Here is a 23541-nt window from a genome sequence, read left to right as displayed (position 1 = left end):
TCTCGCATTTTTCCTCTTGCAGCTAAAACTTTAGAAGCCCCGAAGACAAAACTAAAACCTAAATGGCAACGTGGGATCGGCTATTTCCTTGAGGCAGCTGACCCAACTGACTGTTTTAGAATAAAGTTTTGTAAAAAACACCACAAAATAGAAGGATGAAGCAAAACAAGGAAAGTTGTTTATTAAATTTCTAGAAAATTGATAAATTGGCTCAAAGGCCAACAAATTTCAAATAAAGCATAACAAAAATGAAAAGAAGAAAATTTCTAAGTCTAAGCAAAAAAGACTATTCCTTAGTAGCCTGTGCAACCACTGGTTCCTTGACTGCCACGCCTTCAGTAGTCGCACCGTTAATAGCAGCCAAAACTTCCATTAGCTCATCCTCAGCCGTCTCTGCCTTGACTGCCTAACCCTTAGCTGCTTCACCAAAGATAGCCTTAAACGAGAAATCAAGCAAATCAACTGGAAAATTGGAGAAAGTATCAAAGTCCTTCTAGGAAAACTCATAATCTGACGGCCTGCCCTGAAGATGGTCTACATAGCCAAGCTTGTAGAAATCGGCCTAACAAGAAGCAAGCGCCACTTCGTGACCAGCTTTCTCATTCTTCAGCTGCACATTCTCCTCAACAAGCCCAATGTAAGCACCCTGCAGCTCATCCAGTTCTTTTCTCAGGTTTTCGTTAGCAGACAGCGCACCTTGCAGATCCACTTCCTTAGACTAAAGCTTACTGGTAACCTCATTGAGACAAGATACTTCAACATGCATAAAGATAAGCTTTTCGTCCTTGGCAAAACAAGCAGATCGTAGCTCCAAATTGACACACTCAAGTTCCTTGACCACCAGAGAAACACGACTGACTTTCTTTTCTACAGCCTTCAATATCGTTTGAGTCGCATTAAGCTTAGTCTTCAAGTTGATGATCTCTTGATGAGTAATCTTCAGCTGTATAGAAGTGGGGGCAAAGACATCAAACCATTTCAAAACGGTGAGTTCAGATTTGAGCGTCTCGATCTTTTTAGCAACTGAGCTAAGTTGAGCCATCAACGTCACTTCAGCCTCCTTAGCACACTTGACAACATCCTGATCAACGCGCATAGACTCGGCTGCCGGGATCAAAACCTTATGCATTATAGCAATCAGGGAGGAATTTCTCCAACAGGCAGGACGCTTCGTAAAAAAGTCTAAGCAGACGACAACTTTCCCAACACTATCAACAAAATTGGTGTATGCATTGACGTCCTCAAACAGGTCAGCTTTTAATAGCACGTAAATCTCGGTAAACTTACCATCCCAAGACTCAGTGGATCTCTCACAACTGCCCGTGTGAGCAGATTTCCCCTTCTCAGTAGATGAGTCAGTCACGGTAGAAGGAGGAATAAGCCCAGGCACCACCTTAGCAGCAGAATCCATATTTTCGTTCTTCATAGCGGCGAGCCTCTCATACGTCGAACTAGATTTAGCTCCTGACGAATGCTTCGATATAAACTCGGACACTGGGGTGCCACTGAACCCTTATACTGGGCAAGTCTCTCAGTAATGAATGCAGTCACCTTCAGAGCAACAGGTTTTACAAGCTCATGCTCAATGGTTTTCTTCACCCCTTGGGGGAAGTTAGATCAATAACTAGTTTCTTGGCAGCAGACAAGCTTCCACGAGTAGCAGAATAAGTCTTTGGCTTCTTCTCGGCCGAAGACTCACAAGCAGGTAAGGAATATCTCTTCTTTCCACCCTCATTGGCAGTAGGCTCTATAGTAGCGATCGAACGAGCCAATGCCTCGTCCTTTATTTGCTTTATCTCTTCCTTCGGAGGCAGGCCACCTTTCTCCTGACGAAGAGGGCTGAGCAGCCAGCGCCACTCACAGAACTCAGCAGGAATGCCCAAGGCGATGTGAACTTTCTTTATATCTGTCGAAGTCCTTAAAGTTGAGCCAAACTCCGAATCTATGCAAAGTAAGAAGAACGATCAATAAATTGAAGTCATGATGTAGCTCAACAAAAATTCAAGCAGAACAAGAATGAAGTAGTTCACTTACCACTGATAAAGGTAGTTGGGACACGCAGCTCAGGAGAAGAGTTAGACTCTCATTCCCCGCTCATCTCTAAGGTGTCTCTCGCCCACTTATGATCATATTTGCAAGAAGCATCGAGCAGCCTATGACGAAACCTCAGCTGCCCTACACCTTCCTTGTGGCCAATCTCAAAAAAGTACCAGAACTCATTTATGGTCAAGCTAAGATCAAAGAACTTGCTCAAGTTCGAGAATCCCACCATCACACGAACTGCATTTGGGGAGCACTGAGCAGGTGTGCATTTCATAGAGTAGATCACCTCATGGAAAAGACGCAGCACGGGAAAAGTGAATCCCAACACAAAAAAATACATATGGAATTTGATGGCCCTTTTCCTAGCAGTGGCTCCCATGCCGTATAATTCATGGCCGCTATCATCTTTCACCCGCTTCACACGAACCCCTGAAGGTCCCAGCAGCTGAATACGACTGCCCATAACTCACCTGCCCTTGGCAAGGAATTAAAGATAAGGATTAACTACCCAAATCCTATCTTTAATACATTCCCAATTGAAGATTGACTCCAATTAAGTAAGTAATCCCAATTTAAATAAATTAGGAATAATTACACCATTATCTCAAAATATTATTTCCTATTTAATATCTTGAGAATATTTTGAGAATATTTCTCCATAAACACCTTGGCCAATAGGATGCCGTCGTGTGTTGGGTAAAACCCTAACACTATGGCTGGCCCAATCCCTATAAATACCCCATATTCTACCAAAATTTTAGAGCTTTTGCTACCCCTAAAAAACCCTAAACACTTTACTCTTTCAGAGAAATTGACTTAGGCATCGGAGATCCATTGGCCTAACCTCCCCCCCCACCCCCCACCTCGTGGGCGCATGAGGCTTAGGCCTTTGATCAAAGGTGTTGATTATTTTGCAGGTGCATTTTTGTCAAGACCAAAGTTGGCGGAAATTTGCATCGACAATACGTATTGGGTGACATGAGAGCAAGTGAACTGTCGATTCAACATGTGAATCAATATGCTCTAATACCATGAAAAAACTTAAAATTTTCATTATAAAACTAATTGACAATATAAAGAATAACTTAAAACACAACAAAATCCATTAATTCCTCAATTTGCTCTTATTAATCATACATGCGTGCATGCATATCTGCAGACAAATTAAATATACTTTAACCAAAATGAATGACTATTCTAGAAGTTTTAAAATGACTTCAAATTCTACGTATATATTACTATAAAATTAAGAAGAAAAAAGAATATATTACAGATATGATGTATGTTTTTGCATTAGTCCAATCTCCAATGGCATATACTATAAAGAGAAATGAATCGCCTTAGGGCATCATCTAGTCAAAATTATTGGCATTACTTGAACAGAAGATATTGAAGCATGCATAAGTTCATGATGATTTTGTGGAAACTTGTCAAACTTGATCCCTTAACGTTGCTGAGAAAAGGTGCTGATATCAAGGGAAAGGGGGTTATCACCTACCTTTTTGACTAAGTGCACATACCCTTATAAGAAATATCTGTTAGTGGAAGAAGCTAGTCTCGCTACTAACTCTGTTGACTACTTACCGTACAGCTAAAAGTCATTTCTGTTATGTCTTCTAGTAGAGGTTATAACTCACATTTGTCACTATTTCATGACAAATATCTGTAACAAATAGTATATATGCTTACAAAATAATACTTAGCACGTCCCAATTGGCAACAAATCTACTTGTTAGCCTTGCAAAATGAGTGCCGTGGCAATCATATTTAATCAATCATTTACATGCAGATGCATGGCTGCAAGAACGAAAATCAGAAGCAGATGAAGATGATGATGATGATGATGAAGACATTCCAATTGGAACAAAGTTAGAGTGCATGCTAGCAAATTAGTTCCACATCTTAAAACAGATCAGCTGGCTCATAAGTTATGTCTTCGCAAAAACTCTAATCGTCAAAAGCATATGTTTTTAAATATTTTTTTTTATGTTGGTAGATTATGAATATATAAATAAATAATAAGATTAATCATCATATGAATGTGTAGTTCAACTCATTGCTGTTAGAGAAGAATCCTTGTCAAAGGAAATCGTATCTCCTAAAGTTTAGAAATCAATATTACAATCTGATTCTAATTGTATTCTTAATTTGTAAAGATACTTACTTGTACATCAAGTATACACAATTATATATATAAGCATTTGTGCTATGAATATAATGATCAAGATTATAATTTCTACGTAATATCAGAGCAATTTAAACAAAATATGGTGAACTTTTCCTAATCTCTATTATCATTTTCTCTACAATCCAAAGTGGTTAACTTTCCAAGACGTCCAGAGAAAAAGCTGGACTGTTGTGTGACAAAGAGGTCCTCCTTATAGTCTTTGAAAAAGAAGAGGAATCATCTCAAGGAATTGGTTAAGTATAATGCTTTTGTCCCCGTGTGGTGTCCCCATTATATTTAATGAATTTTTACTGGCCGAACATTATAATTTGAACTATTTATTTATTTTTTATTATCATCTGAAGTTCATACCTGTAAAATATCTTTTAATTTGAAAAGCGTTTAGTCATTGATACATGTTAAACCAATTAACGATTTTAGTAAGTAACGTCTTTATGATGAACCATATATTTGTTTTATACATATAAATGGCTAAATAGGTCTCTAGATTGAACAAGTTTTTGCATGTATGATCTTTAGATAATGATAAAAAAAATAAATAGTTCTGATAATAATGTTCAAACGGTAAATATTCATTAATCATAAGTGGAGTGAAAATTAAATTCTATGAAAGAGACAAGCATTATCCATTGGTTAATTTGACTGTTTATCCAAACAAAATTTTGGTCAAGTTAATTAGCTAATCGATCGATTACAATTGAATAAAACAAACCACTCAGTCATCAGCTTCTAAATTAGCCTAATGGGACGGTCGTCCTTCCGACTTTCAATATTATGAAAATAAAAGCATTGGCTCTTTTGTCTTCACGTATGCATGGCATGGGGAGTTGACAATTTCAATTTCTTTTTATTCTTAGAAAAGAATCTTTCATTTAGTTTAATTAAATGTAATTTCTCTATTATATTCCAACACCATCGAGACGTCCAAACTAAGCTCACATCACTCTGCAATTAAAAATGGATATTGGGTCTTAATTTAATTTAACCAGAAAGGAGAATCATGTCTGGTTATACTATTTTAATGGGGGTTTAGCCCTAGTTTGCTACTGAGGTGATTCTGAAAAAAAGTGGCTATCAAAAAAAGCTGGGAGCTTTTTATGTTTGGTAAACATTCAGCTTCAGCATTTTTTCATAGTTTTGGGTGAAAAAAAGCCAATAACACAAAGCTGCAAAACCCAGCTTTGAAAAACCAGTTTTTTTTTTCACATCTGTTTTACATAAAAGTTTATCAAACACTATAATACTGTTTTTTTTTTTTCAAAAGCACTTGTACAAAAAAATTTACCAAACACTCTGCTGCTTTATTTCACAGATACTTATTCTCACAGCACAACAGAATTAGTTTTTTTTTATTCTCACATGCAGCTCGGGTATTACTCTGGTTGTTTCTTATGTTTGGAGATTTCACATTTCATAATTTTGTTTTTGGATTTGGGAATCGATCTTTGACTCTGGGGAATAAGTGAAAACTAGCTGACCAAAATAATGTTGTTTTCATGCAAATGCCTTTTTCTCACCGTTTTCGTATAATATAAGAGGAATTTCGATGTAACATTGTTCAACGATAGGCACATGTAACATTTTTCTTATACAACATGTAGTTGGACCCATATGTTGATATGTTGATTAGCTTTTTTCTTTCTTTTCTTTTTGGTCGGAACATTGATTGATTAGCTATTCAAACAAAAAGTATGCAATTTTGTATGGTAGAAAATGTGAATATAATCATTGTATAGTCTAAGATAAATTTTTAAAGGTCATCGCAGCCACATGGTATATCAATTCACTTGTGTTATAATATAAATTTTATACAATTTTCGTGTCATTTTATCCTTATGCACATCTTTATTTATTTAATTTTCTTAATTTTAATTTGATTTGTTCAATTTAATAGCTAATAAAATAAAGTGTGCATCATGTCTCTGTTTTATTTATGAGTTCTAGATATACTCTAATATAAAATTTTCGTTCACTTATATTGAAATACGTGAATTAATAACAACGCATGAATGTGATACAAACATATCAATAATTCATGAAAGTGCCATATACTACAAGCTAAAAGAGGGACATATATCTTGCTCGAAATGGCATCATATTTGCAATGTGAAAACAAGTCCGATCTCTGTACATGTCTCCTTGAACTGTTGGAAGGGCGTCCGGAAAGGTTGGTAATTAACAATAATATCTTATTCTAATTAATATATGATGCTTAAGAACGATGGGGGCATTTAGAATAGGAAAATATACAATAAAATATTTGACATTTAAAAATGATTAGGTTTTACTATCGATAATATATTGTTTATATATCAACGATACATCGATGATATAACAACGAATAATATAATAATAACATAATAAACAATAATTATTTGTGAAGCCAAAAGTCAAAATATATTTATTGTAGGGGGTACCCTTTAAAATAAAGGGTTATTTTTGGACAAACATTTGGAAAGGTTTAAGGTGCATGGTTTTGTTGAAGCCAAGAGTAACGACATAAGACCACCTGACAGCTTCATCAACTTCAAAAATCGGATAAAAATTCTAGCTAAGTAGCTAGCGGTGCCTTTTCATGTCCTTTGAATTAGATCAAATTTCAATGTACTAGATATAGTGATATAAGTATTTTATGAAGAATCTCACTGTGTAGATCAATGAAATGTTGGCACAAAATCCGCCGCCAACATGGGGAGTTCATGATCAGAGAGTGAGAGGTGACATTCTGACAAACATGTGGGAAAGTTGGAAACCCCTTTGTTTTTTTTTTCCTTTCCTTTTTCCTATAATTTTCTTATGCTACTTGAAACCTATTTTTGTAAAGTAGCAAAGTTATGAACATAGTAAAGAGTCAAAGACTTCTAAACCAGTTTCTTCTTTTTATTTTTTTAGAATGTTAACCACTCGAGGAGGTTTGAGCACTGTTCGACGAAAGAAGTTGAGCTCGAGAGAGCCTTTGGGACTTAGATTATCTGGTTCCGCATTTGGGCACTCAGAATTCATCCCAACAGAGTTGGTATGATGAGGGAACAATTAATTTAGGAAGAGAAAAGAGAAACAGAAGAAAGTATTACAAGTAGCACATATATTATTGCAAATAATAGACTGACAAATAGTACATTTTGTAAACAAGAACCAACAAAATTATTACAAGCCGGCCAAGATTGCTATTGAAAGAAAAAAAATAATATGTGACACTAGTTATTATTATCGATAAAAGATCAATTACTGAAAGGATTTATAGGATTAACGGTTTTTTGATCAGCTTTCACCACCTAGCCAGTGTAATTATGTCAGTCTAATTATATGTACTGAATGCCTTGCTTTAGTTACAAACTGAAATCTTGTCACGGCAGTTGACTGCCAATGTTCCACCTATCTCCTCCCAGCTCCTTTCTTTCTTATGAGCCAAGAAACTTACATCCTGTAAAATAAAACTATTTCAATGTCTAATAGTTGCCCTTGTACCGCCCTCTGCGGACTACAAAGTTCTCAGGAGGTTGAAACTCTTCCAACCAAGCTACTTCAGAAGGTTCAGTGCCACACAATTCTTCAACACCTTTTGATGCGAAAAGACGAAAAGAGAAGAATTAGTCCAGAAATCAAACGCGTTTTCGTGTAAAAACAATGTATGAGTGCAAGAAACAGAAGATATTTGGAAGATCTCTCCGAGGGGACTTCCGGAAATAAGAGCAGTGTCGCCCATCTTCTGAAGAGTAAGGAGGTGAAAGAATGTCAGGGAGAGCGCAGGGCTTAAGGCTTTGAAACAAGGAATATAGCCACCGGTATCTGGATAAAGAACTGTCGTGCCACAAGGTGCACTCATCATTTCACAATCTCGTGCAATCTTTCCATGTCTTGCTATAAATTTGGCAAATGTTACAAGATTAATACGACTGATTTCAATCTATTAGATGTTGGAAATTATATATTATAATATGAAATATTGTAATATATAATTTTAATAATTGAATAAAAAATAGTGTTAATCAATTTCTTAGAAAGGTTATGTTGTTTAGATGTATTCCCCTGATAAGTGATATATACTTATAGATGAAAAGTTACATCTCTTTAATAAGTAGAAATTGGATTCTATATAAACCCAGGAAACCATTGGTATTAAAACATAGAAAATTAGAGTTAATTTTTACTCTTGAGAAATAGGGTTTCCCCACTTTGTTTCTCTCATGCTTCGTGAGTCAAATTCCGAGTCGTGTCTTGAGAGTACGAAATATATAAAGTTCACCAAAGTTCGAAGATTGAAGTGCTTTGGCTTCGGATTATAGATTGTTGAATCCTGGGAGATGGACGTCCACCGAACTACAAGCACAAGAGTATGGGCGAAATTCTATCTTTAGGACATTGCATTTATGCAAGCTTCAATCTCCAAGTTTGTCAGTTATTCTAACTTTCTTTCTAGTTGTTTATATTAATTAATCTCATATATAATTGATGTTGTGAATTTCTTTATGATTATTATCATTGGAATTATATTATTATTTTTTATATTTTCTAATATTGCTCCAACATTAGACTGACATAAAGAGATGACTGATGAGATATATTTCAGCCAGCACTAAAGCGGTAGGTGCTAGGGCAAGGTCCTCGGGTACAAATCCCCTCGAAATGGGTTGCGCCACCATCGGGGCGTCTCAAAATGATTATAGATGGGGCCTGGATCGGGGAACGTAATGTGGCTGGTTTTGGTGCTATTGTCCGTGATGAAACAGGAAACTTTGTATCGGCAAAATGTGGCAGGGAGGAGGATGTATTTTCTCCTCTCCAAGCAGAAGCAGTGGCCCTGAGGTCAGGTTTGTCTTGGGTGGTTCACAGGGGTTTTCAATATATTTCTTTCAAAAGCGATTCACTTCAGATTGTGAGGTGTCGTGCGATTCCTTTCCAGATTTGTCATTCATTGGGCAAATTGTAGAAGATATCAAGGTGCTCCTCCATTCAATCACTGAAGGTAAAATTACCCACACTTGGCGCCAAGCAAACTCGGTTGCTCATCGCCTTGCACGGGTTGGTCTCTCGGTGCAACAAGATTGTATATGGAATGTTACTCCCCCAAGTATTGTCACTAACTTACTTGTGGAGGACAATGTACTGCCATAATTGAATCTTGATGTAATTTTCTTGTACCACACCTTTTTGAAGTAAATGAATCTACTACCATATCTTCTAAAAAAAAATAAAAAATAAAAGGCGGTAGGCCATTTATACTAGTTAAGTATAAAGATGCTGAAGGCAACTAGAGTATTCATTTTCAACATTTTTGACAGTTTCATACATTAAACTATAGATCATTAGTTGATTGATTATCCCATAATAATTCACAGTTACATTCCTCTATTAGCCTTCGCTAACTTCGATTAGTAATTAAAGCTAAAGCTACTTAATTAAAAATGTTTATTGACAAACGGAAAGAGGGTGAAGTCCTGTACACTAAGGAAATTCAAAGTGAAGAGAGAAAAAATAATATATGCAAAAACATAAGGGTGGTGCAATCTACATATTCTACACCTCTTTTTGCTTCTCAAACACATTTTTGTCATTTGATCATCTTCAATTCTTTTGATCCAACAGCTGAAAATTGAGAGGTGTGGGAAGATAAATAGAGGTGCGTGGATAGCACCACCCAAACATTAAAAAAGAAGTCAAAGTTCAATTGTACATTCATGACAAAGATATTCGCATGAAACAAGCATTAATCTCCAAACGAAATGCTTCACACCTTCAGATATTCTATCATCCATGTATATGCTAAAACAAACTTAGCGACGAAGCTATCTATCACAAAACGACCATTCCAAGCTGCAGGGCTAAACTATTAGTAATGATAGTGAGTCAATCTTCTTATTGGCAGTCAGGCATTAAGTTTCAGATGTATAAACATCCTATAATATTAGTTTATAAGGGCTTTCTGTCAAGATGCATACTTCAACCGCAACTTTCCTAGTTAGTCCTATTAGAAACATGAAAGAAAAAAAAAATTCTGGATAAAGCAAGCATGTGCATTTTTTCTTCTAGATATAAGTTTCGATCACTACACTTAGTGCAAAACCGAATGCAATGGCGTTCTAAGATTTATAAAGGCGACAAAAGGACTGAATGTTTTGGTCTAGAATGCAGAAATAAGAAAATCAGTTAACCTATCATTTTCATCATTATGTTAGGGTCTTACTGTAACAAGCATAAATGGATTGATTATTGGGTCTCTTTATGGACTATTGGGGCCGTCATAAAGATCCAGCTCACTGCGTCATAGGCAGTGAGCCCACTCATACCGCATTGAGAATTTGGACTTTCCAATCGACCCTACAAAGCAAACCCAGTGCTGATTCTTGGATGAGAGTGTGTAGTTGAAGAATTATTTATGCTTAGCATGTCATTAGTTTAAATAACACATGATGGTATTATTGGGTTTTCAGGCATATTGTTAAGACAAATTTAATTATTTAAATTAAATTTGCAGCTGGAAAGTAATAAATAACATACAATATGTTATTTCAATTATATATCTGATTGGTTGAACTAATAATGCGACAAATAAAAAAGGCGAAGAGATTTACTTACGTGAATCCATAGTCATGTGTGTGCCACTTTGTAGAATCATTCATGTGCCTACATTCTTCCTCTTCAGATGATTCACAAGAAAGCTCCCCAAGAGTTTAGTCTCTAGGAGTATCCACACTGATACACTAACGACAGATGATGGAGTGAGAGATTCGATCGTGCTAGCAAGATCACTCACTTGGAGCACTACGGTTAGGCAGCACAAGGTGATTTTCGACTTTAGGATTTTTCTCTGAGGAACAAAACTGATTTCACTTAGCATATTATTGGTATTGTAATTTTACATCATATATCATTAAAAATTAATATCAAAAGAAGAAAGATATACAAACATTACTTAAATATTACACGTCTCGTATTTTTAAACGCAAATGTCTAATTAAGTTTATATAATCTAATTTTTGAACCAATTCTTTTTTAATTGATAAAGTAGTGAACTCATTCAATCTTTCTTGTCATAGAGTTTATCGAAGTTAAGATTTGATCAACTTTAATTTTGAAAAACCTCTTTCTGCATATGCAACTGATTTGGTAAACAAAATTCTATAAACAAAGACTTAAACACTCAAAGTCTATAAACTTCTTACTTGAACATACACAAAATTTGTAATATTAATTTATATAAATATAAATATATATATGTATAATAAAAAAAATTGAGAGCTCTTCTAAAGTAGGGATCTTGGACGGTCCGCCTACTCTGGCTACCCGAAAGCCGGCCTTATGCACCAAATAAAAGGATGGACAACGTCAGCTTAACCGAGGAATGTAAGATGATCAACAAGTGTTGTTGATTGAGGTTCATTTTCATGTTTTGGTGGCCAACAAACGAACAAATAATGACTCACGATGACCTAATTTCCAACTACTTTTATTATTAACAATGATTACAACGTAAATACAAATATCACAAACTACCTACCATATAGCCCTTTTAGAAATATAACATTAGCCTAATCAAAAGATGACGCGTATTTTTTTATTTTTTAAAATTTAAGAAAAATTAAATAGCATATACATTATATTTTAAAATAATAAAACATCTGTTAAGTTATCATTGCATCAAATCTAAAATGAGTACCTAGGTATTATTCGTTCAAAAAATCCAAGCGACGAGAGATTAATTAATTATAAGATGACTTTAAATAGAGATTTATTTTTATTTTTTGGGGACTAAAATATTTTTCTTTCTCATTATTTTATGGAAGTTTCTTCCACAAAGTACTGTGAGTAATCATAATGGCACCTATTTAACAATTTGGCAACGTCCTTGGATACAAACATTAGTTAGAGGTTCTAGGTTCAAATTTGTTTGTATTTTTTTTATTATCATGTTAATTTTAAAACGTAAAAAACCGAATGTATTGTTAATTTAGCCTTTGCACTTATACATCTGACTCGATTATCTGATGTGAACTAGAGTAATTTGATCAACGTATGAAACATTTTCTAAATACACACAATAAGAAACTTGGTTCAAAGAGATCTAAACTATACGTGTATTCCAAAATTTTAAATACACAATCAAACTTCTTTGTCAAATCACTCTATCAATATCCCAGATGTGGTATTAATGTCATATAGTACAAGTACGTGACATCTTCTTAAATCGATTGAATTTGTTTGGTGAATTTTTTAATAGAGTACTTTGAAAAACAGATATTGGAAAGCCAAGTTCTTCAATTGACTTTCTATCAAGAAAACGGTGCTGGTAGTCCATTATTTATCACCCTACATGCTAACTAGCTACGTGGCTTAACTTGATTCGCCAATGGAGAAGATTTTGTTATTTAATTTTTTTCAAAGAGTAATAATCAAAGTTTTAAATTATATTTGCAAATCATACGACATGTCATCAATATAAAAAAAAAACGTAAATTAATATTAAAATAATAATTTAATCATTAACAATCACATTATTTGATTTACAAAATATGATTTAAATGATAATGTTCCTATCGTTACTTTTCGAAAAATAAAATCTGATCTCTTTATTCGAATACTAAATTAGGAACAAAGGCAGAGAGGCAAGCACGCTATAAAAAGTGCGTCCGGTCAACTGTTTAAAGAAAAGATCGAACCGCGTCCGAGTAAACAGGAAGTGGGGCCCTCACCACCAATCAATCCATAAAATCCCCAAAATACCCCTCCCGGCCCCCCTTCGGGCCCTCTCTCTGTTTCCCGGTTCTGCGCCGCCGGTTTACCACAGTTTCGAGTTCCCGCCAAACACTCAACCGAACAAAACAATACTTTCTTTTATGGAAAACAAAGAAAATAACTGCCAACCGTAATCCTAATGCGGGCCCCACTGTCTAATTAACACTAATTTTCACAATCACCACCCAAAATACAGAACAAAAATGGGAAAAATGGAAGAGAGAACATTCATTGGGACCCACCGGCCGCCCCCACCCAAAGAAGCTTTGAAGAAAAAAAAAATTAAAAAAAAAAAAGGAAAAACAGAAAAAACAGCTTTGAAGGGGTGGCTGGGGCTGGTGGGGGGGTTAGAGAGAGAGGATCTAGAGAGAGAAAGGGAAAACTGGGAAGGAAAGAAAGAGAAAATTGGAAAGGGAGAAGAAAAACTGCTGTGAGTCTGAGAAGAGAGACCCAAAAGATGGTCCAAAGGAGGGTCCTCTGAGATCATCCTGAAAAGGGCAGTAATAGAAAAAAAAAGTTCAAATCTTTCAAGACTTTTCTGTGCAGTAAAATAATTAATTTGCTTCTGTGGTGTGTGTTTTTCTGTGCTGCCTTTTCAAGTTTTGAGTCTCAAATCTCCCTCCACCTATCCACCTCCCTTTGCAAAAAGCATCGAAACCTTCCTCAAAATTCACTACTTTCTGGTTTTCCAAGGAGTAACAAAAGAACCCAACTCTCCAATACCCCTTTTGCCCCCTTCTTATGGTAAAGTCTCTCACCTTCTCTCTCCTTCTTGCTTTATTCTTTCTGGGTTTCGCTTTTCTGATGCATTGCTTGCCCACAACGGCATTCCCCTGCAACGTATATTTCAGGGGATTTATGTATTTATTTTTGTTGATTTCTGTGGATTTTGTTGGATTTTTCAGCTCAGCCCATATAAGTTTATGAGAAGAAGATTGTAATCTGCAGAAGCAGCTGGGGTTTTGAGTTCATTGATCAAAAGGGTGTCGTAACCTCCAATTAGAAGGTCTAATTATCATGAGGGACCCTGATACGGTGGTGGGTTTGCGTTGTTTTGTAGCCTAGTTTTTTTGTTTTTTTTTGCTAACAGTTAGAATTTTGGTTATTTTTTGTTTGTTTGTTGTGAGTGTGGGAAAAAAAAAGCAAAAAAGAGAAAGGATTGAAATTTGGCTTTTTTGGGGTTTTGAGCATAGTGGAAGGGGGTTGTTCGTATAAAAAAACCTGGCGATTTTGTGTAGTAATTTTCTTAGCTTCGTGGCTCTCAGCGGATATAGTTACCACCACCACCACCACCACCACTGCTGCAGAATTTGGTTCATCAGGCAATGGGGGGTAGATGGAACCCTCCTGGGTTCTGGTTGCTATCTCTCCTGGTTTTGATTTTTGTTTCGAGGTTTCGGGGTTGTTGGTGTCTCAATGATGAAGGTACATTCTTGTTTTCCATTGGTTTTTGATGTTATGGAAAGAATGGCATTTGTAATTTTTGAAAATTGGATCGAATTTTATTGCAATTGGTGTGGAAGTGCAGGATTGATTCTGTTGTCATTCCGCGAAAATATCAAGTTCGATCCTTTTGGTGCTTTGGAGAATTGGAGTCCTAACGATGCCGATCCTTGCCTGTGGAATGGTGTTCATTGTGTGGATGGTAATGTGCAGATGCTGTAAGTCCCTCCTGCATTTCTTCTAAATTCCTCAGTTAGATAATTACAATACATTGTTTTTTGTTTTCGGGGATAATTCTCATTTTTGAAGACACCAATCTATTGTTGATCGTTTACTGCAGTTAACAGGTATTGTTTTTTATGCCTTTTAATGGGTTCACTGTAGGAATCTGACGGACTTTTCTCTGGAAGGGACATTGGTACCTGAACTTGGGAAACTTGGTCACTTAAGATCTCTGTAAGGACTCTTATCGTCACCCAGTCCTTGCGGCTAAAGTTTGGTTTTTTTAGGTGTTGAGATTTTGATATTTAATGAACTGTTGTGGCACCCAAATGTTGTTTCTTAAACGTACGTATAGAACTTGGTCGGGTACAATGAAATTACATATAAGCATAACCAGTGTTTTATGCATCTCCATTGAGATAGATATGCACATTATCGTTTTCATACCTCATCTTCATATCCGTGTGATTTCATTTTTTAACCCCCAATCTGACGAGAGAATGGACAAAACTATCACAAAATCCCAAATTTATCAATCGTAAATCAATTTAGCATGTTAAGATGCATGGTACTGTACCCTTCTTAGGAACTTCTCAAGCTTTCTTTTCTTGGCCTAATTAGTTTTGTGATGGTAGGTCTTTACTGATATTATGGACCTCGATCGAATCTCTAAACATATAAGAGTTTAAATGTGAATTCTTATTTTATGGATTTAAAGAAACGCTTGACAATGAATCCATGGTCTTGCGGAAATTCAGTTATTCTGTTACCTTACGGAGTTTTTTGCATCCTCTGAATAACAGCGTGTTCTACAAGAACCATTTATCTGGTGTAATTCCTAAAGAGATTGGGGGGCTCACAAGGTTGGAACTGCTGGATTTGAGGAACAATAACTTGAGTGGGATGATTCCAGTTGAGTTAAGCAGTATGCTGTCACTGAAACGCTTGTGAGTAACCTATTGCGTGTTCGATCTCTATTTCATTCTAAAACTTTCAGGTACCTAGACTTAACTCATTTTCCACCGCAGGTTGCTTTGTGACAATAGATTCAAAGGCACCATTCCTCTTGAGCTCACTCGTCTCAGCTCGCTCTCTGAATTGCAATTTGATGATTACCTTACACCAAATGAAACCACTGGGTTTGGCTGTGTGAACAGAAAGTTTGGCCACTGGTATAATACTGCTTACACATTCACATCACTCACGTGAGTCTCACAACATATGCAGTAGGATGATTTAGTTCACAACAGAGATTTATTTCATTGTTGATGACTTCTTTCTTTTGTTTTAATTTTATTTTCAACTTTATAATTTTACAGTTGATGCCTATGTTGCGAATATCTAATCGAATTAACTGTAGCATCATGTGTACCCAAGATTGCGTAGAGCAAATCTTGTTCCAGACAGCTAGTTAATGACAAAAAATTCTTACATTTCAGTGGTTTTTTATTCAGTCTTTCGGTTGTTTTTAAATCAAGCTATCTGAACTATTACATGCTATCTGAACTAATAAATGCTAGACTTTGTAACATGAGGTGGTAGGAAGTGCATATGTTTGCACCGCGATTTATCAGCTAACAGAATTGATCTGATTTTAGAGTCTCACATTATTTTTGTTAGGCTCCAACTACTTTCGGAATGAACTAGCATTGCCTTCTCATATTTTATCTGACAGATAATGTAATTATTATGTTCGTATAGGAGTATTGTTGGTATAGAAGCATATCTTATTCTCATATCTATCGCGTTCCTAATTTTCATGCATTTCCTGGGCAGCATCTGGCAGAGCAATTTAGAACGTGTGAATGTGGTATTATTTCTTAAAGGAGCTTTTAGGAACTATGTCAACTACTTGTCACTGCCACGGTAGGGAACCAACTTTCGTTGTATGTCATCCTTAGTTATGTTTGGTTTGTTTCCATCGTGGTTCAATTTGTTGAAAAATGTTTGCTTTTATTTCAAGGTTCAGTTACAAAAAAGAGTCTCCACGGATCGATGGAGATAATTGCTGTGATAATTTATCTAGTAAGAAGGCCTTCACGCGAGTATTGAAATTTATTCTCCTGAGAAATATATTGACGTTTTGTCTTGCATTAAGCAGGTTTGTTTGAGTCGCACATGGTCTTTGCTCGCCGTAGACTACTTGCACAAGGCAGTAACCTACCAGCTGCACCTGTTACTGGCACAGAACCAACTGGACAGGTCATTGCTCTTCCAATTACCCGAAGTAGTGGCGCCTTCCCAGCTGTGCCAAAAGACAAAAGGAAAAATCTTCCTCCACCTGCACCTGCACCTGCATCGCAGCCTTCACCTGAATCTCACGAGGCTTCAAAACATGATGGACAATCTTCCCAAAAATCAAATAGCAATATGTGGAAGTATCTCACTATTGCTTTCAGTGTGCTTATCTTGCTCCTTGTTCTTATTGCCATGGTCTTCATGTGTCGAACCCAAGTTGCTAAAACTGTAGCTCCCTGGAAGACTGGATTGAGTGGGCAGTTGCAGAAAGCATTTATAACAGGTGATTTTGTGGTGTGATGTATTGACATGCATTCTAATTTCGATATAGACATTAAAATCGTCATGTATTAAGATGGTCGATATGTAAAAATGAAAACTGAATCACGTCTTCTTATGAGTTGCAGGAGTTCCCAAGTTGAACCGACCAGAACTGGAAACCGCATGTGAAGATTTCAGTAACATTATTAGCACAATTGAAGGTTGCATTGTGTACAAGGGAACACTGTCCAGTGGAGTTGAAATTGCCGTTGCATCAACTACAATGTCGTCTTTGAAAGATTGGTCCAAGCATGCAGAGAATGCTTACCGGAAAAAGGTATGCTATTTCTGTTACAAAAGACAGCATCCGATGCAGTGGTACGACTTTAATCAATTTATGTCATTTTACACCTACTGTAGATTGACGTACTGTCACGCGTGAATCATAAGAACTTTGTCAATCTTATTGGCTACTGTGAGGAGGATGAACCTTTTACTAGGATGATGGTGTTTGAGTATGCTCCGAATGGAAATCTCTTTGAGCATCTGCATAGTAAGCTTCCTTATTCGATCACTTGCTGTGTGAGATGTCTGATGCGTAACACTTATTAGTCTAATCTGTTTTACAGTTGAAGAAATGGAACACCTTGATTGGAATTCGAGGATTAGGATCGTTATGGGAACTGCTTATTGTCTTCAATACATGCACCATGAGCTAAACCCACCTGTGTCACATCCTAACCTGACCTCGGCTTCTATCTTTTTGACGGATGATTACGCTGCTAAGGTACCCCCTTCCATCTCACCCTTTGATTGCCTTTGTGCAATAAGAATTTTATGTCCTTTACTCTTACAACTCTCTCTGTTTCTCTATATCTCACAGATTGCGGAGATCTGTTTCTGGGCAGAAGCAATACGAAAGCCTAAGAATTCCAGCGATGATGATAAGGAGCATTCGGTTTTGCCACCCCTTGCCGATCCAGAAACAAACGTCTACAGCTTCGGTGTAATGCTACTTGAAATCATTTCCGGGAAGCTCCAAAACTCAGAAGAACATGGGTCCCTTCTATACTGGGTAAGTTCGTAACTAATCTGATTAGGTATGATGAATCCAAATCCTAATGCTAATTCGGCATTGTTGTCAACTTGCCAGGCCTCTGCATATCTGAACGAGAATCGAAGCAACATGGTCGATCCAACCCTCAAGTCGTTCAAAAACGAAGAGCTGGATGTCCTGTGTGAGGTCATCAAAGATTGCATCCAAGAAGATCCAAGGCAGAGACCAACAATGAAGGATGTCACTAACAAACTGAGGGAAGTGATCCCCATCACTCCCAACCAAGCAGTCCCCAGACTCTCTCCCCTCTGGTGGGCGGAACTCGAGATCTTATCGGTCGAGGCGACATAAACACAAAAAACTCTCTCCTTCAGACTCTCTTCTCTGTGTCTTGTGTTGTAAGCCAAAAGTCTTGAAGTCTCTCTCTTTGTATAAAAAAATAAAAAAAAAGAACCAAAAAAAAAAATTTGCTGAAGAAGAAGAATAGGTTCCTTCCCCATAGCTAAAGCCCTTGTATTAATAAAATCCCCATTTTGCCCTTTTGGTTTTCTTGGTTGTTCATGTGTCCTTATGATTCATTCCAATCATGTTCTCTGTGTTATATAACAGAAAAGGTGGTATTCTTTTACCGGTGTGCTGTTGCCGTTGCCCTAACTTCTTCATTTTATATACAAATATATTATATGTGTTATATGTATTTTTGTGATCAAAGTGTGGGGATGTAAACCCTATAAATTATAAGTTTGTGAACGTGGGTTTTTGGGTGGACCTTTCTTCTGCAGATTTGTGTTCTATTGATCCACCATCACCAATGCGGCCGAACCAATCAAACCGACTGACGAACTGCTCAGGCCTGCCGTTTTGGGTTCGGTTGTGATAATAAAGAAAAGACATAAGTGAATCCGAATTGTTTTGGTTTGGTTGATTTTCTGTAATTAGGTTGATCGTTGTTTTGGGATTAAACCAGTCCAATTCAGACCGTGCCCCCTACTTCAAACTCAAAAGGGTTAATGGTTGTGTTTGTTTATTGGTGAAAATGTTTTTGCAACTAATTCTTAGATAAAATGCAAGTGGATCTTAGAAAAGCACTTGATGTGCTTCCTGCATGAAGCACCAGTTAGAAGCACTTAAAGTGCTTGTGAAACCCAAAAACAATTTCTCTAAAAACGCTTTGAGTTATTTAAAAGAATTTCCAACGAGTTCTAAATTTTTTGCTAAAATCCAAACACGTGAAATTACTTCTTGAAGTAACATCTAGCAAATACTTCCCAAAATGCACTTATATGAGCCAGAAAAATTTTTAGCGATCAAAAAACACTTTTAGAAGCAAACCAACTAGTACCCAAAAAAAAAAAAAATCAATATTTCCTTTTATTTGAAGTCACTGTTTATTTCCTTTTATTTGCATGAGGAAATCCGAACTCACATAATTTCTAGGGACAGATTTCAGAACAAAATTTTTTATTGGGTGTCACATTTTGGGTTGCTTGTTTCTCACGAAATAAATGATTTATATATCTTGGGCTCGAACCCTAGTCCATGGTACGCTTTCCTAAATTTGTTTTCGCAATTCTCCACCTACAGAAATACGCAGGGAAAAGTGAACTTTGCAAATCGATCATCACAAACCCTGGAAATTTACAAGACCAAGCACGCAGCAGCGACAGTCTTCAAACACAGCCATGGCCATAACGCCAGATAGAGAAGAAGATCACAATTATCATCGTGAGATGCCCGAGGAAGGTCAAGAAGAGGCACGGTCCAACGTGATCAAGCGAAAGAGATGTTCCGATGACTTCGTAAACGATGTAGCACTCGCAGAAGACAACGACGATGGCAACTTGGGTTTGGAATTGGAAATTGGTGTTTGTAGTGGTGGTGAGAGACATCGCAAGGGAAAGAGATGTTCCGATGACTTCTTAAACCATGTTGCGCTTGTAGATGATGATGATGATGGAAGCTTAGATTTGGAATTGGAAATTGGTGTTGGTGGTGGTGGCGGTGAGAGTTGTCCTAAGCGGAAAAGAGGTTCAGAATTCGTAAACAACGTTGCATTTGCAGTCGTTGACGATGATGGCAGCCTAGGTTTGGAATTGGAACTTGGATGTGGTGGCGGTGGTGAGAGTCGTCGTAAGCGAAAGAGATGTTCTGACTTCATAAACCACGGCTACTGTGAAGTCTGTGATGGCAGTTTGGAATTGGAAGTTGTTGGTGATGGTGGTGATAGCCGTAGTAAGCGTAGGAGGGTTTGTCTTGATTTGAATAAAGTTTATGACTCTGATCAAGAGGAAGATTATGAAAAGCAAGATCATGTCGAAGAAGCCGCTGCTTTAATAAGCTCATGTTCATCGTCTGGAAATTATACAGAATACTATGATGAACATGATGAGGGGCCTGATTGGGAAGAAGAGGTGAACCAAGATGATCCTCCTAAGCTTGGCGATGATCATGTTGAAGAATTAGCAGCTGTAATAGTAGTACCCGATGAAACAAGTACTAACCATGGGGGGCTCGGAACCACAGGTATTGATTGGGATCATTGCGATTGCGATTCCAATCAGTATCTTGGATCACCTGATAATGGTCAAGTGAACCAAGATGTTGAAAGGCTTGTGTCAACGGTTGAGGAAAAGGATGAGGAAGTAATTAGAGGGAATACTTTCAGCGGAGGAGGCGATCTATCTGCTGCTGCTTCAGATGAAGATCCTGAGGCAATACTCCAAGTGAAGCCTTTTAATTTTTTACCAGACTTGAACGAATTCCCCCCAAGCGACCACACGCCTAAGTTTCCTTTTATGCCAGACCTACTCGAGTCCTTAGTTTGATAAATTAGTATAAGACTATTAAGTAATAGCCTTTATTCAAGTTTTACATTTGAAATTGTTCTTTCGATCGGATCCTTTTTCAGATGTAAAAGCCTTGGTTATATTCATATCATTCTGACAATATTTTGACACAGTTATTTGTTGTTTTACATGAATATGGTGTGATTAATGTTATTAGTTCCAAATAACATCAACATTACATTACATGAATACAAGCTTTTTGTTTTTGATCTCGTTGCTAGCCAGCGAGTTTGAGCCGTTGAGGATTTGGTGGATAGCAAGGTCCGTAATTGGGAACAAGTTTTGATCACGACAAACGACCAAAGCCACCTCACAGTAGAGGAATCATTGTTGAGGGGGTTGTATAAATTTGCAGCTGCCAATCGAGCTTAAAAATACGTACACAACAAATGGAGGTCGAAGATCAACCTTTTGTCGCAGAAGAAAAGCTCTCACTAAATCATCCTATATATACTAAGAAGAGTACACAATACTTCCAAAATAATTAGCTTTTGATAATTTTACACATACTAGTAAAAATATCTAGATGATGTTTGAATTATATTTACCACTATATAGTGTTATGAGGTCACTTATGCACGCTCTAAGAGCGCCCCACCCATAATAAGTGGGTAGCAAACAAACAAACACACATTTGGAATCCACGTAAAATATCTAGATGATTACAAGTCTTGGAGTTTGTCCCTGATCAATTTATCAGCAAAATTACCGTCACACAAGTCTACAAGTTCTTTCACATGCAACCTCGAACTGCAAATTCAAATAGTGCTAGTCAAAACAGTAACAAACATGGTTTTTTATTTGGTTGTAATTAAAAAGAGCAGGTGTTTACCTTTAATTGATAGTTTCCTCAAAACTAATTGTGTTTACCAAGATTTCTTTTGAATTGATAAACCCTCCCGATCCAAAGCAGGTGCCATCCGACGCAAGGAGTTCCTCAAGGTGGAGTTGCTCACCAATGTTGGAGAAGTTATGATTACTTGAAGATGCTTCAGACTAGGTAGGGGTGGAAAGAAGGTAGTACTGCTCCTCCTGAGTTCTTTTGGAACAATGATCGTCTACCATTCCATTCACAACATCAGTAACGATTTTACAACTTGGAACAACACATAGACAATAATAAGAGAGGAGTGTTTGAACTAAAGAATTGATATATAAATAGGCTTACTTATAAAATAGCCCTTGAACAATACCCTAAATATATATCACTTTACTCCTGCTTTTACAACTGAATCACTCTCTCAGTTCGTGAACTTCATCCATTGACTCGTTAAATTTTGATTACAGGATAGTCAAAATGTTATCGATTTGCCATATTATTGTTATCAGGTCGATATTACAGATCAATAGTTAACAGTCAATGGATGGAGTTGACGAACTGGGTAATGTGAGATACAGAAGTTCATGGGGGATTGTGATACAGTTGAAATGCCATCGGATAGATGTGATATTTTTGTGATAATTCAAGGGGCATTTTGATAGTTAAGCTATATAAATACCTCAGCATCCATAACATGTAAGCTCATTTTTCCGGAGCAGTCAAACTGACCAAGAAAATTTCTCATTTTAGGATTGTGCGGGAATGTGTTGAAATAAGAATCCGCTCTGTCCCCAAGTATGATGGTAGCCTCAGATAATTTTGGAGCATTCAAAGAAAATCCAGTCTGCCAATAACCAATGAACTCACAAGAACGTAGCTTAGGAGTTTCAATAATTGTACCTCGTCTCTCATTGAAATCATCGTTTTCGCTCACATGATGAACACTATCACCCAATCTAAAAGATTCAAGATTCGCAGCTTTTACTGTAAGCTCATATTCTGCGAAACCCCTTATTACTTCCAAAGACTTTAGGCTGGAACTTGAAACATCAACCCTCGATAGGCCGCCACATGAGTCAATTGACAAACTCTCAATTGAAGGGCACCCCAAAATCAATTTGACGAATGCAAACTCGTCCAAGAGCACTTCTTTGAGGGACATAGATTTCAAAGACGGAAGTCTTACATGTTGAAAGCCCCAACCCCAACTTATTGCCACAGACTCCAGGTTCAAACTAGTTAAGGATTTTGCGTTGAGAACCGTATGGGGTAAGTTGTATAAAGGATAGGAGAAGTTATGGGTTGTAAATAGGCTCAAATCTAACTCTTTAACGTTTTTCCATATAGCAAAACTCAAGCACTGGTTGATGAGATTTTCGTATCCATAGTATCTCGTACGAAGCCTGAATTTATCCAAGTATTCTTGCTTATGATCTTTCTCATAGCGCCTCAAACAACTTGTTACGAAATATTCGAACTTATCATGTTGAAATACATGATCACCATGTTGCTCTTCCTCGTCGAAATCTAATAAGGGAATTAAAGACCATACCCTTTCCCACTGCTTGGAGAGTATGCTGGCCCGTATGGCATATCTGGTGGAAAGGAGTTGGAGAATCTGGCAGATAACAAGATCAGGTAACTCGGGTGTACTTTTGACCATTGCGGCATATTGTTCTTGATATTCTTG

The 23541-nt window shown here is 37.0% G+C and overlaps 1 protein-coding gene across 5 annotated transcripts; it reads left to right on the top strand.

Annotated features, from left to right (window-relative positions):
• Window positions 1-13258: 13258 nt before the first annotated feature.
• LOC137729565 (protein MALE DISCOVERER 2-like) lies at window positions 13259-18882 on the top strand. Of its 5 annotated transcripts, none has more exons than XM_088678566.1 (15): window positions 13259-13708; window positions 13870-14002; window positions 14230-14389; window positions 14493-14625; window positions 14792-14863; window positions 15433-15576; window positions 15658-15801; window positions 16406-16495; window positions 16593-16654; window positions 16731-17150; window positions 17275-17465; window positions 17549-17681; window positions 17758-17915; window positions 18012-18203; window positions 18282-18882. In XM_088678566.1, exons 3-15 carry the CDS (start codon window positions 14290-14292, stop codon window positions 18534-18536), a joined length of 2094 nt encoding a protein of 697 aa, XP_088534692.1. In that variant the 5' UTR covers window positions 13259-13708; window positions 13870-14002; window positions 14230-14289; the 3' UTR covers window positions 18537-18882. The 5 variants fall into 5 exon arrangements, with proteins under 5 accessions (XP_088534692.1, XP_088534691.1, XP_088534693.1 ...); XM_088678565.1 differs by having other exon boundaries at window positions 13261-13708; window positions 15658-15834; XM_088678567.1 differs by having other exon boundaries at window positions 13261-13708; window positions 13870-14389; window positions 16599-16654.
• The last annotated feature ends 4659 nt before the right edge of the window (window positions 18883-23541 follow it).

The sequence above is a fragment of the Pyrus communis genome, chromosome 10 (assembly GCF_041283825.1).
Source record: "Pyrus communis isolate YQ-2024b chromosome 10, ASM4128382v1, whole genome shotgun sequence".
Lineage (NCBI taxonomy): Eukaryota > Viridiplantae > Streptophyta > Magnoliopsida > Rosales > Rosaceae > Pyrus > Pyrus communis.
The sequence above is the reverse complement of the archived record's forward strand: the minus strand, read 5'-3'. Positions and strand labels throughout refer to the sequence as shown.

Bases quoted from the DNA above. Each gene is read 5' to 3' on its own strand.
- LOC137729565 (XM_088678565.1), top strand. From the start codon at position 14,290: ATGGGGGGTAGATGGAACCCTCCTGGGTTCTGGTTGCTATCTCTCCTG. The intron at 15,835-16,405 runs GTGAGTCTCACA...TTTCCTGGGCAG, and splicing joins TACACATTCACATCACTCAC to CATCTGGCAGAGCAATTTAG. The intron at 17,151-17,274 runs GTGATTTTGTGG...TATGAGTTGCAG, and splicing joins GCAGAAAGCATTTATAACAG to GAGTTCCCAAGTTGAACCGA.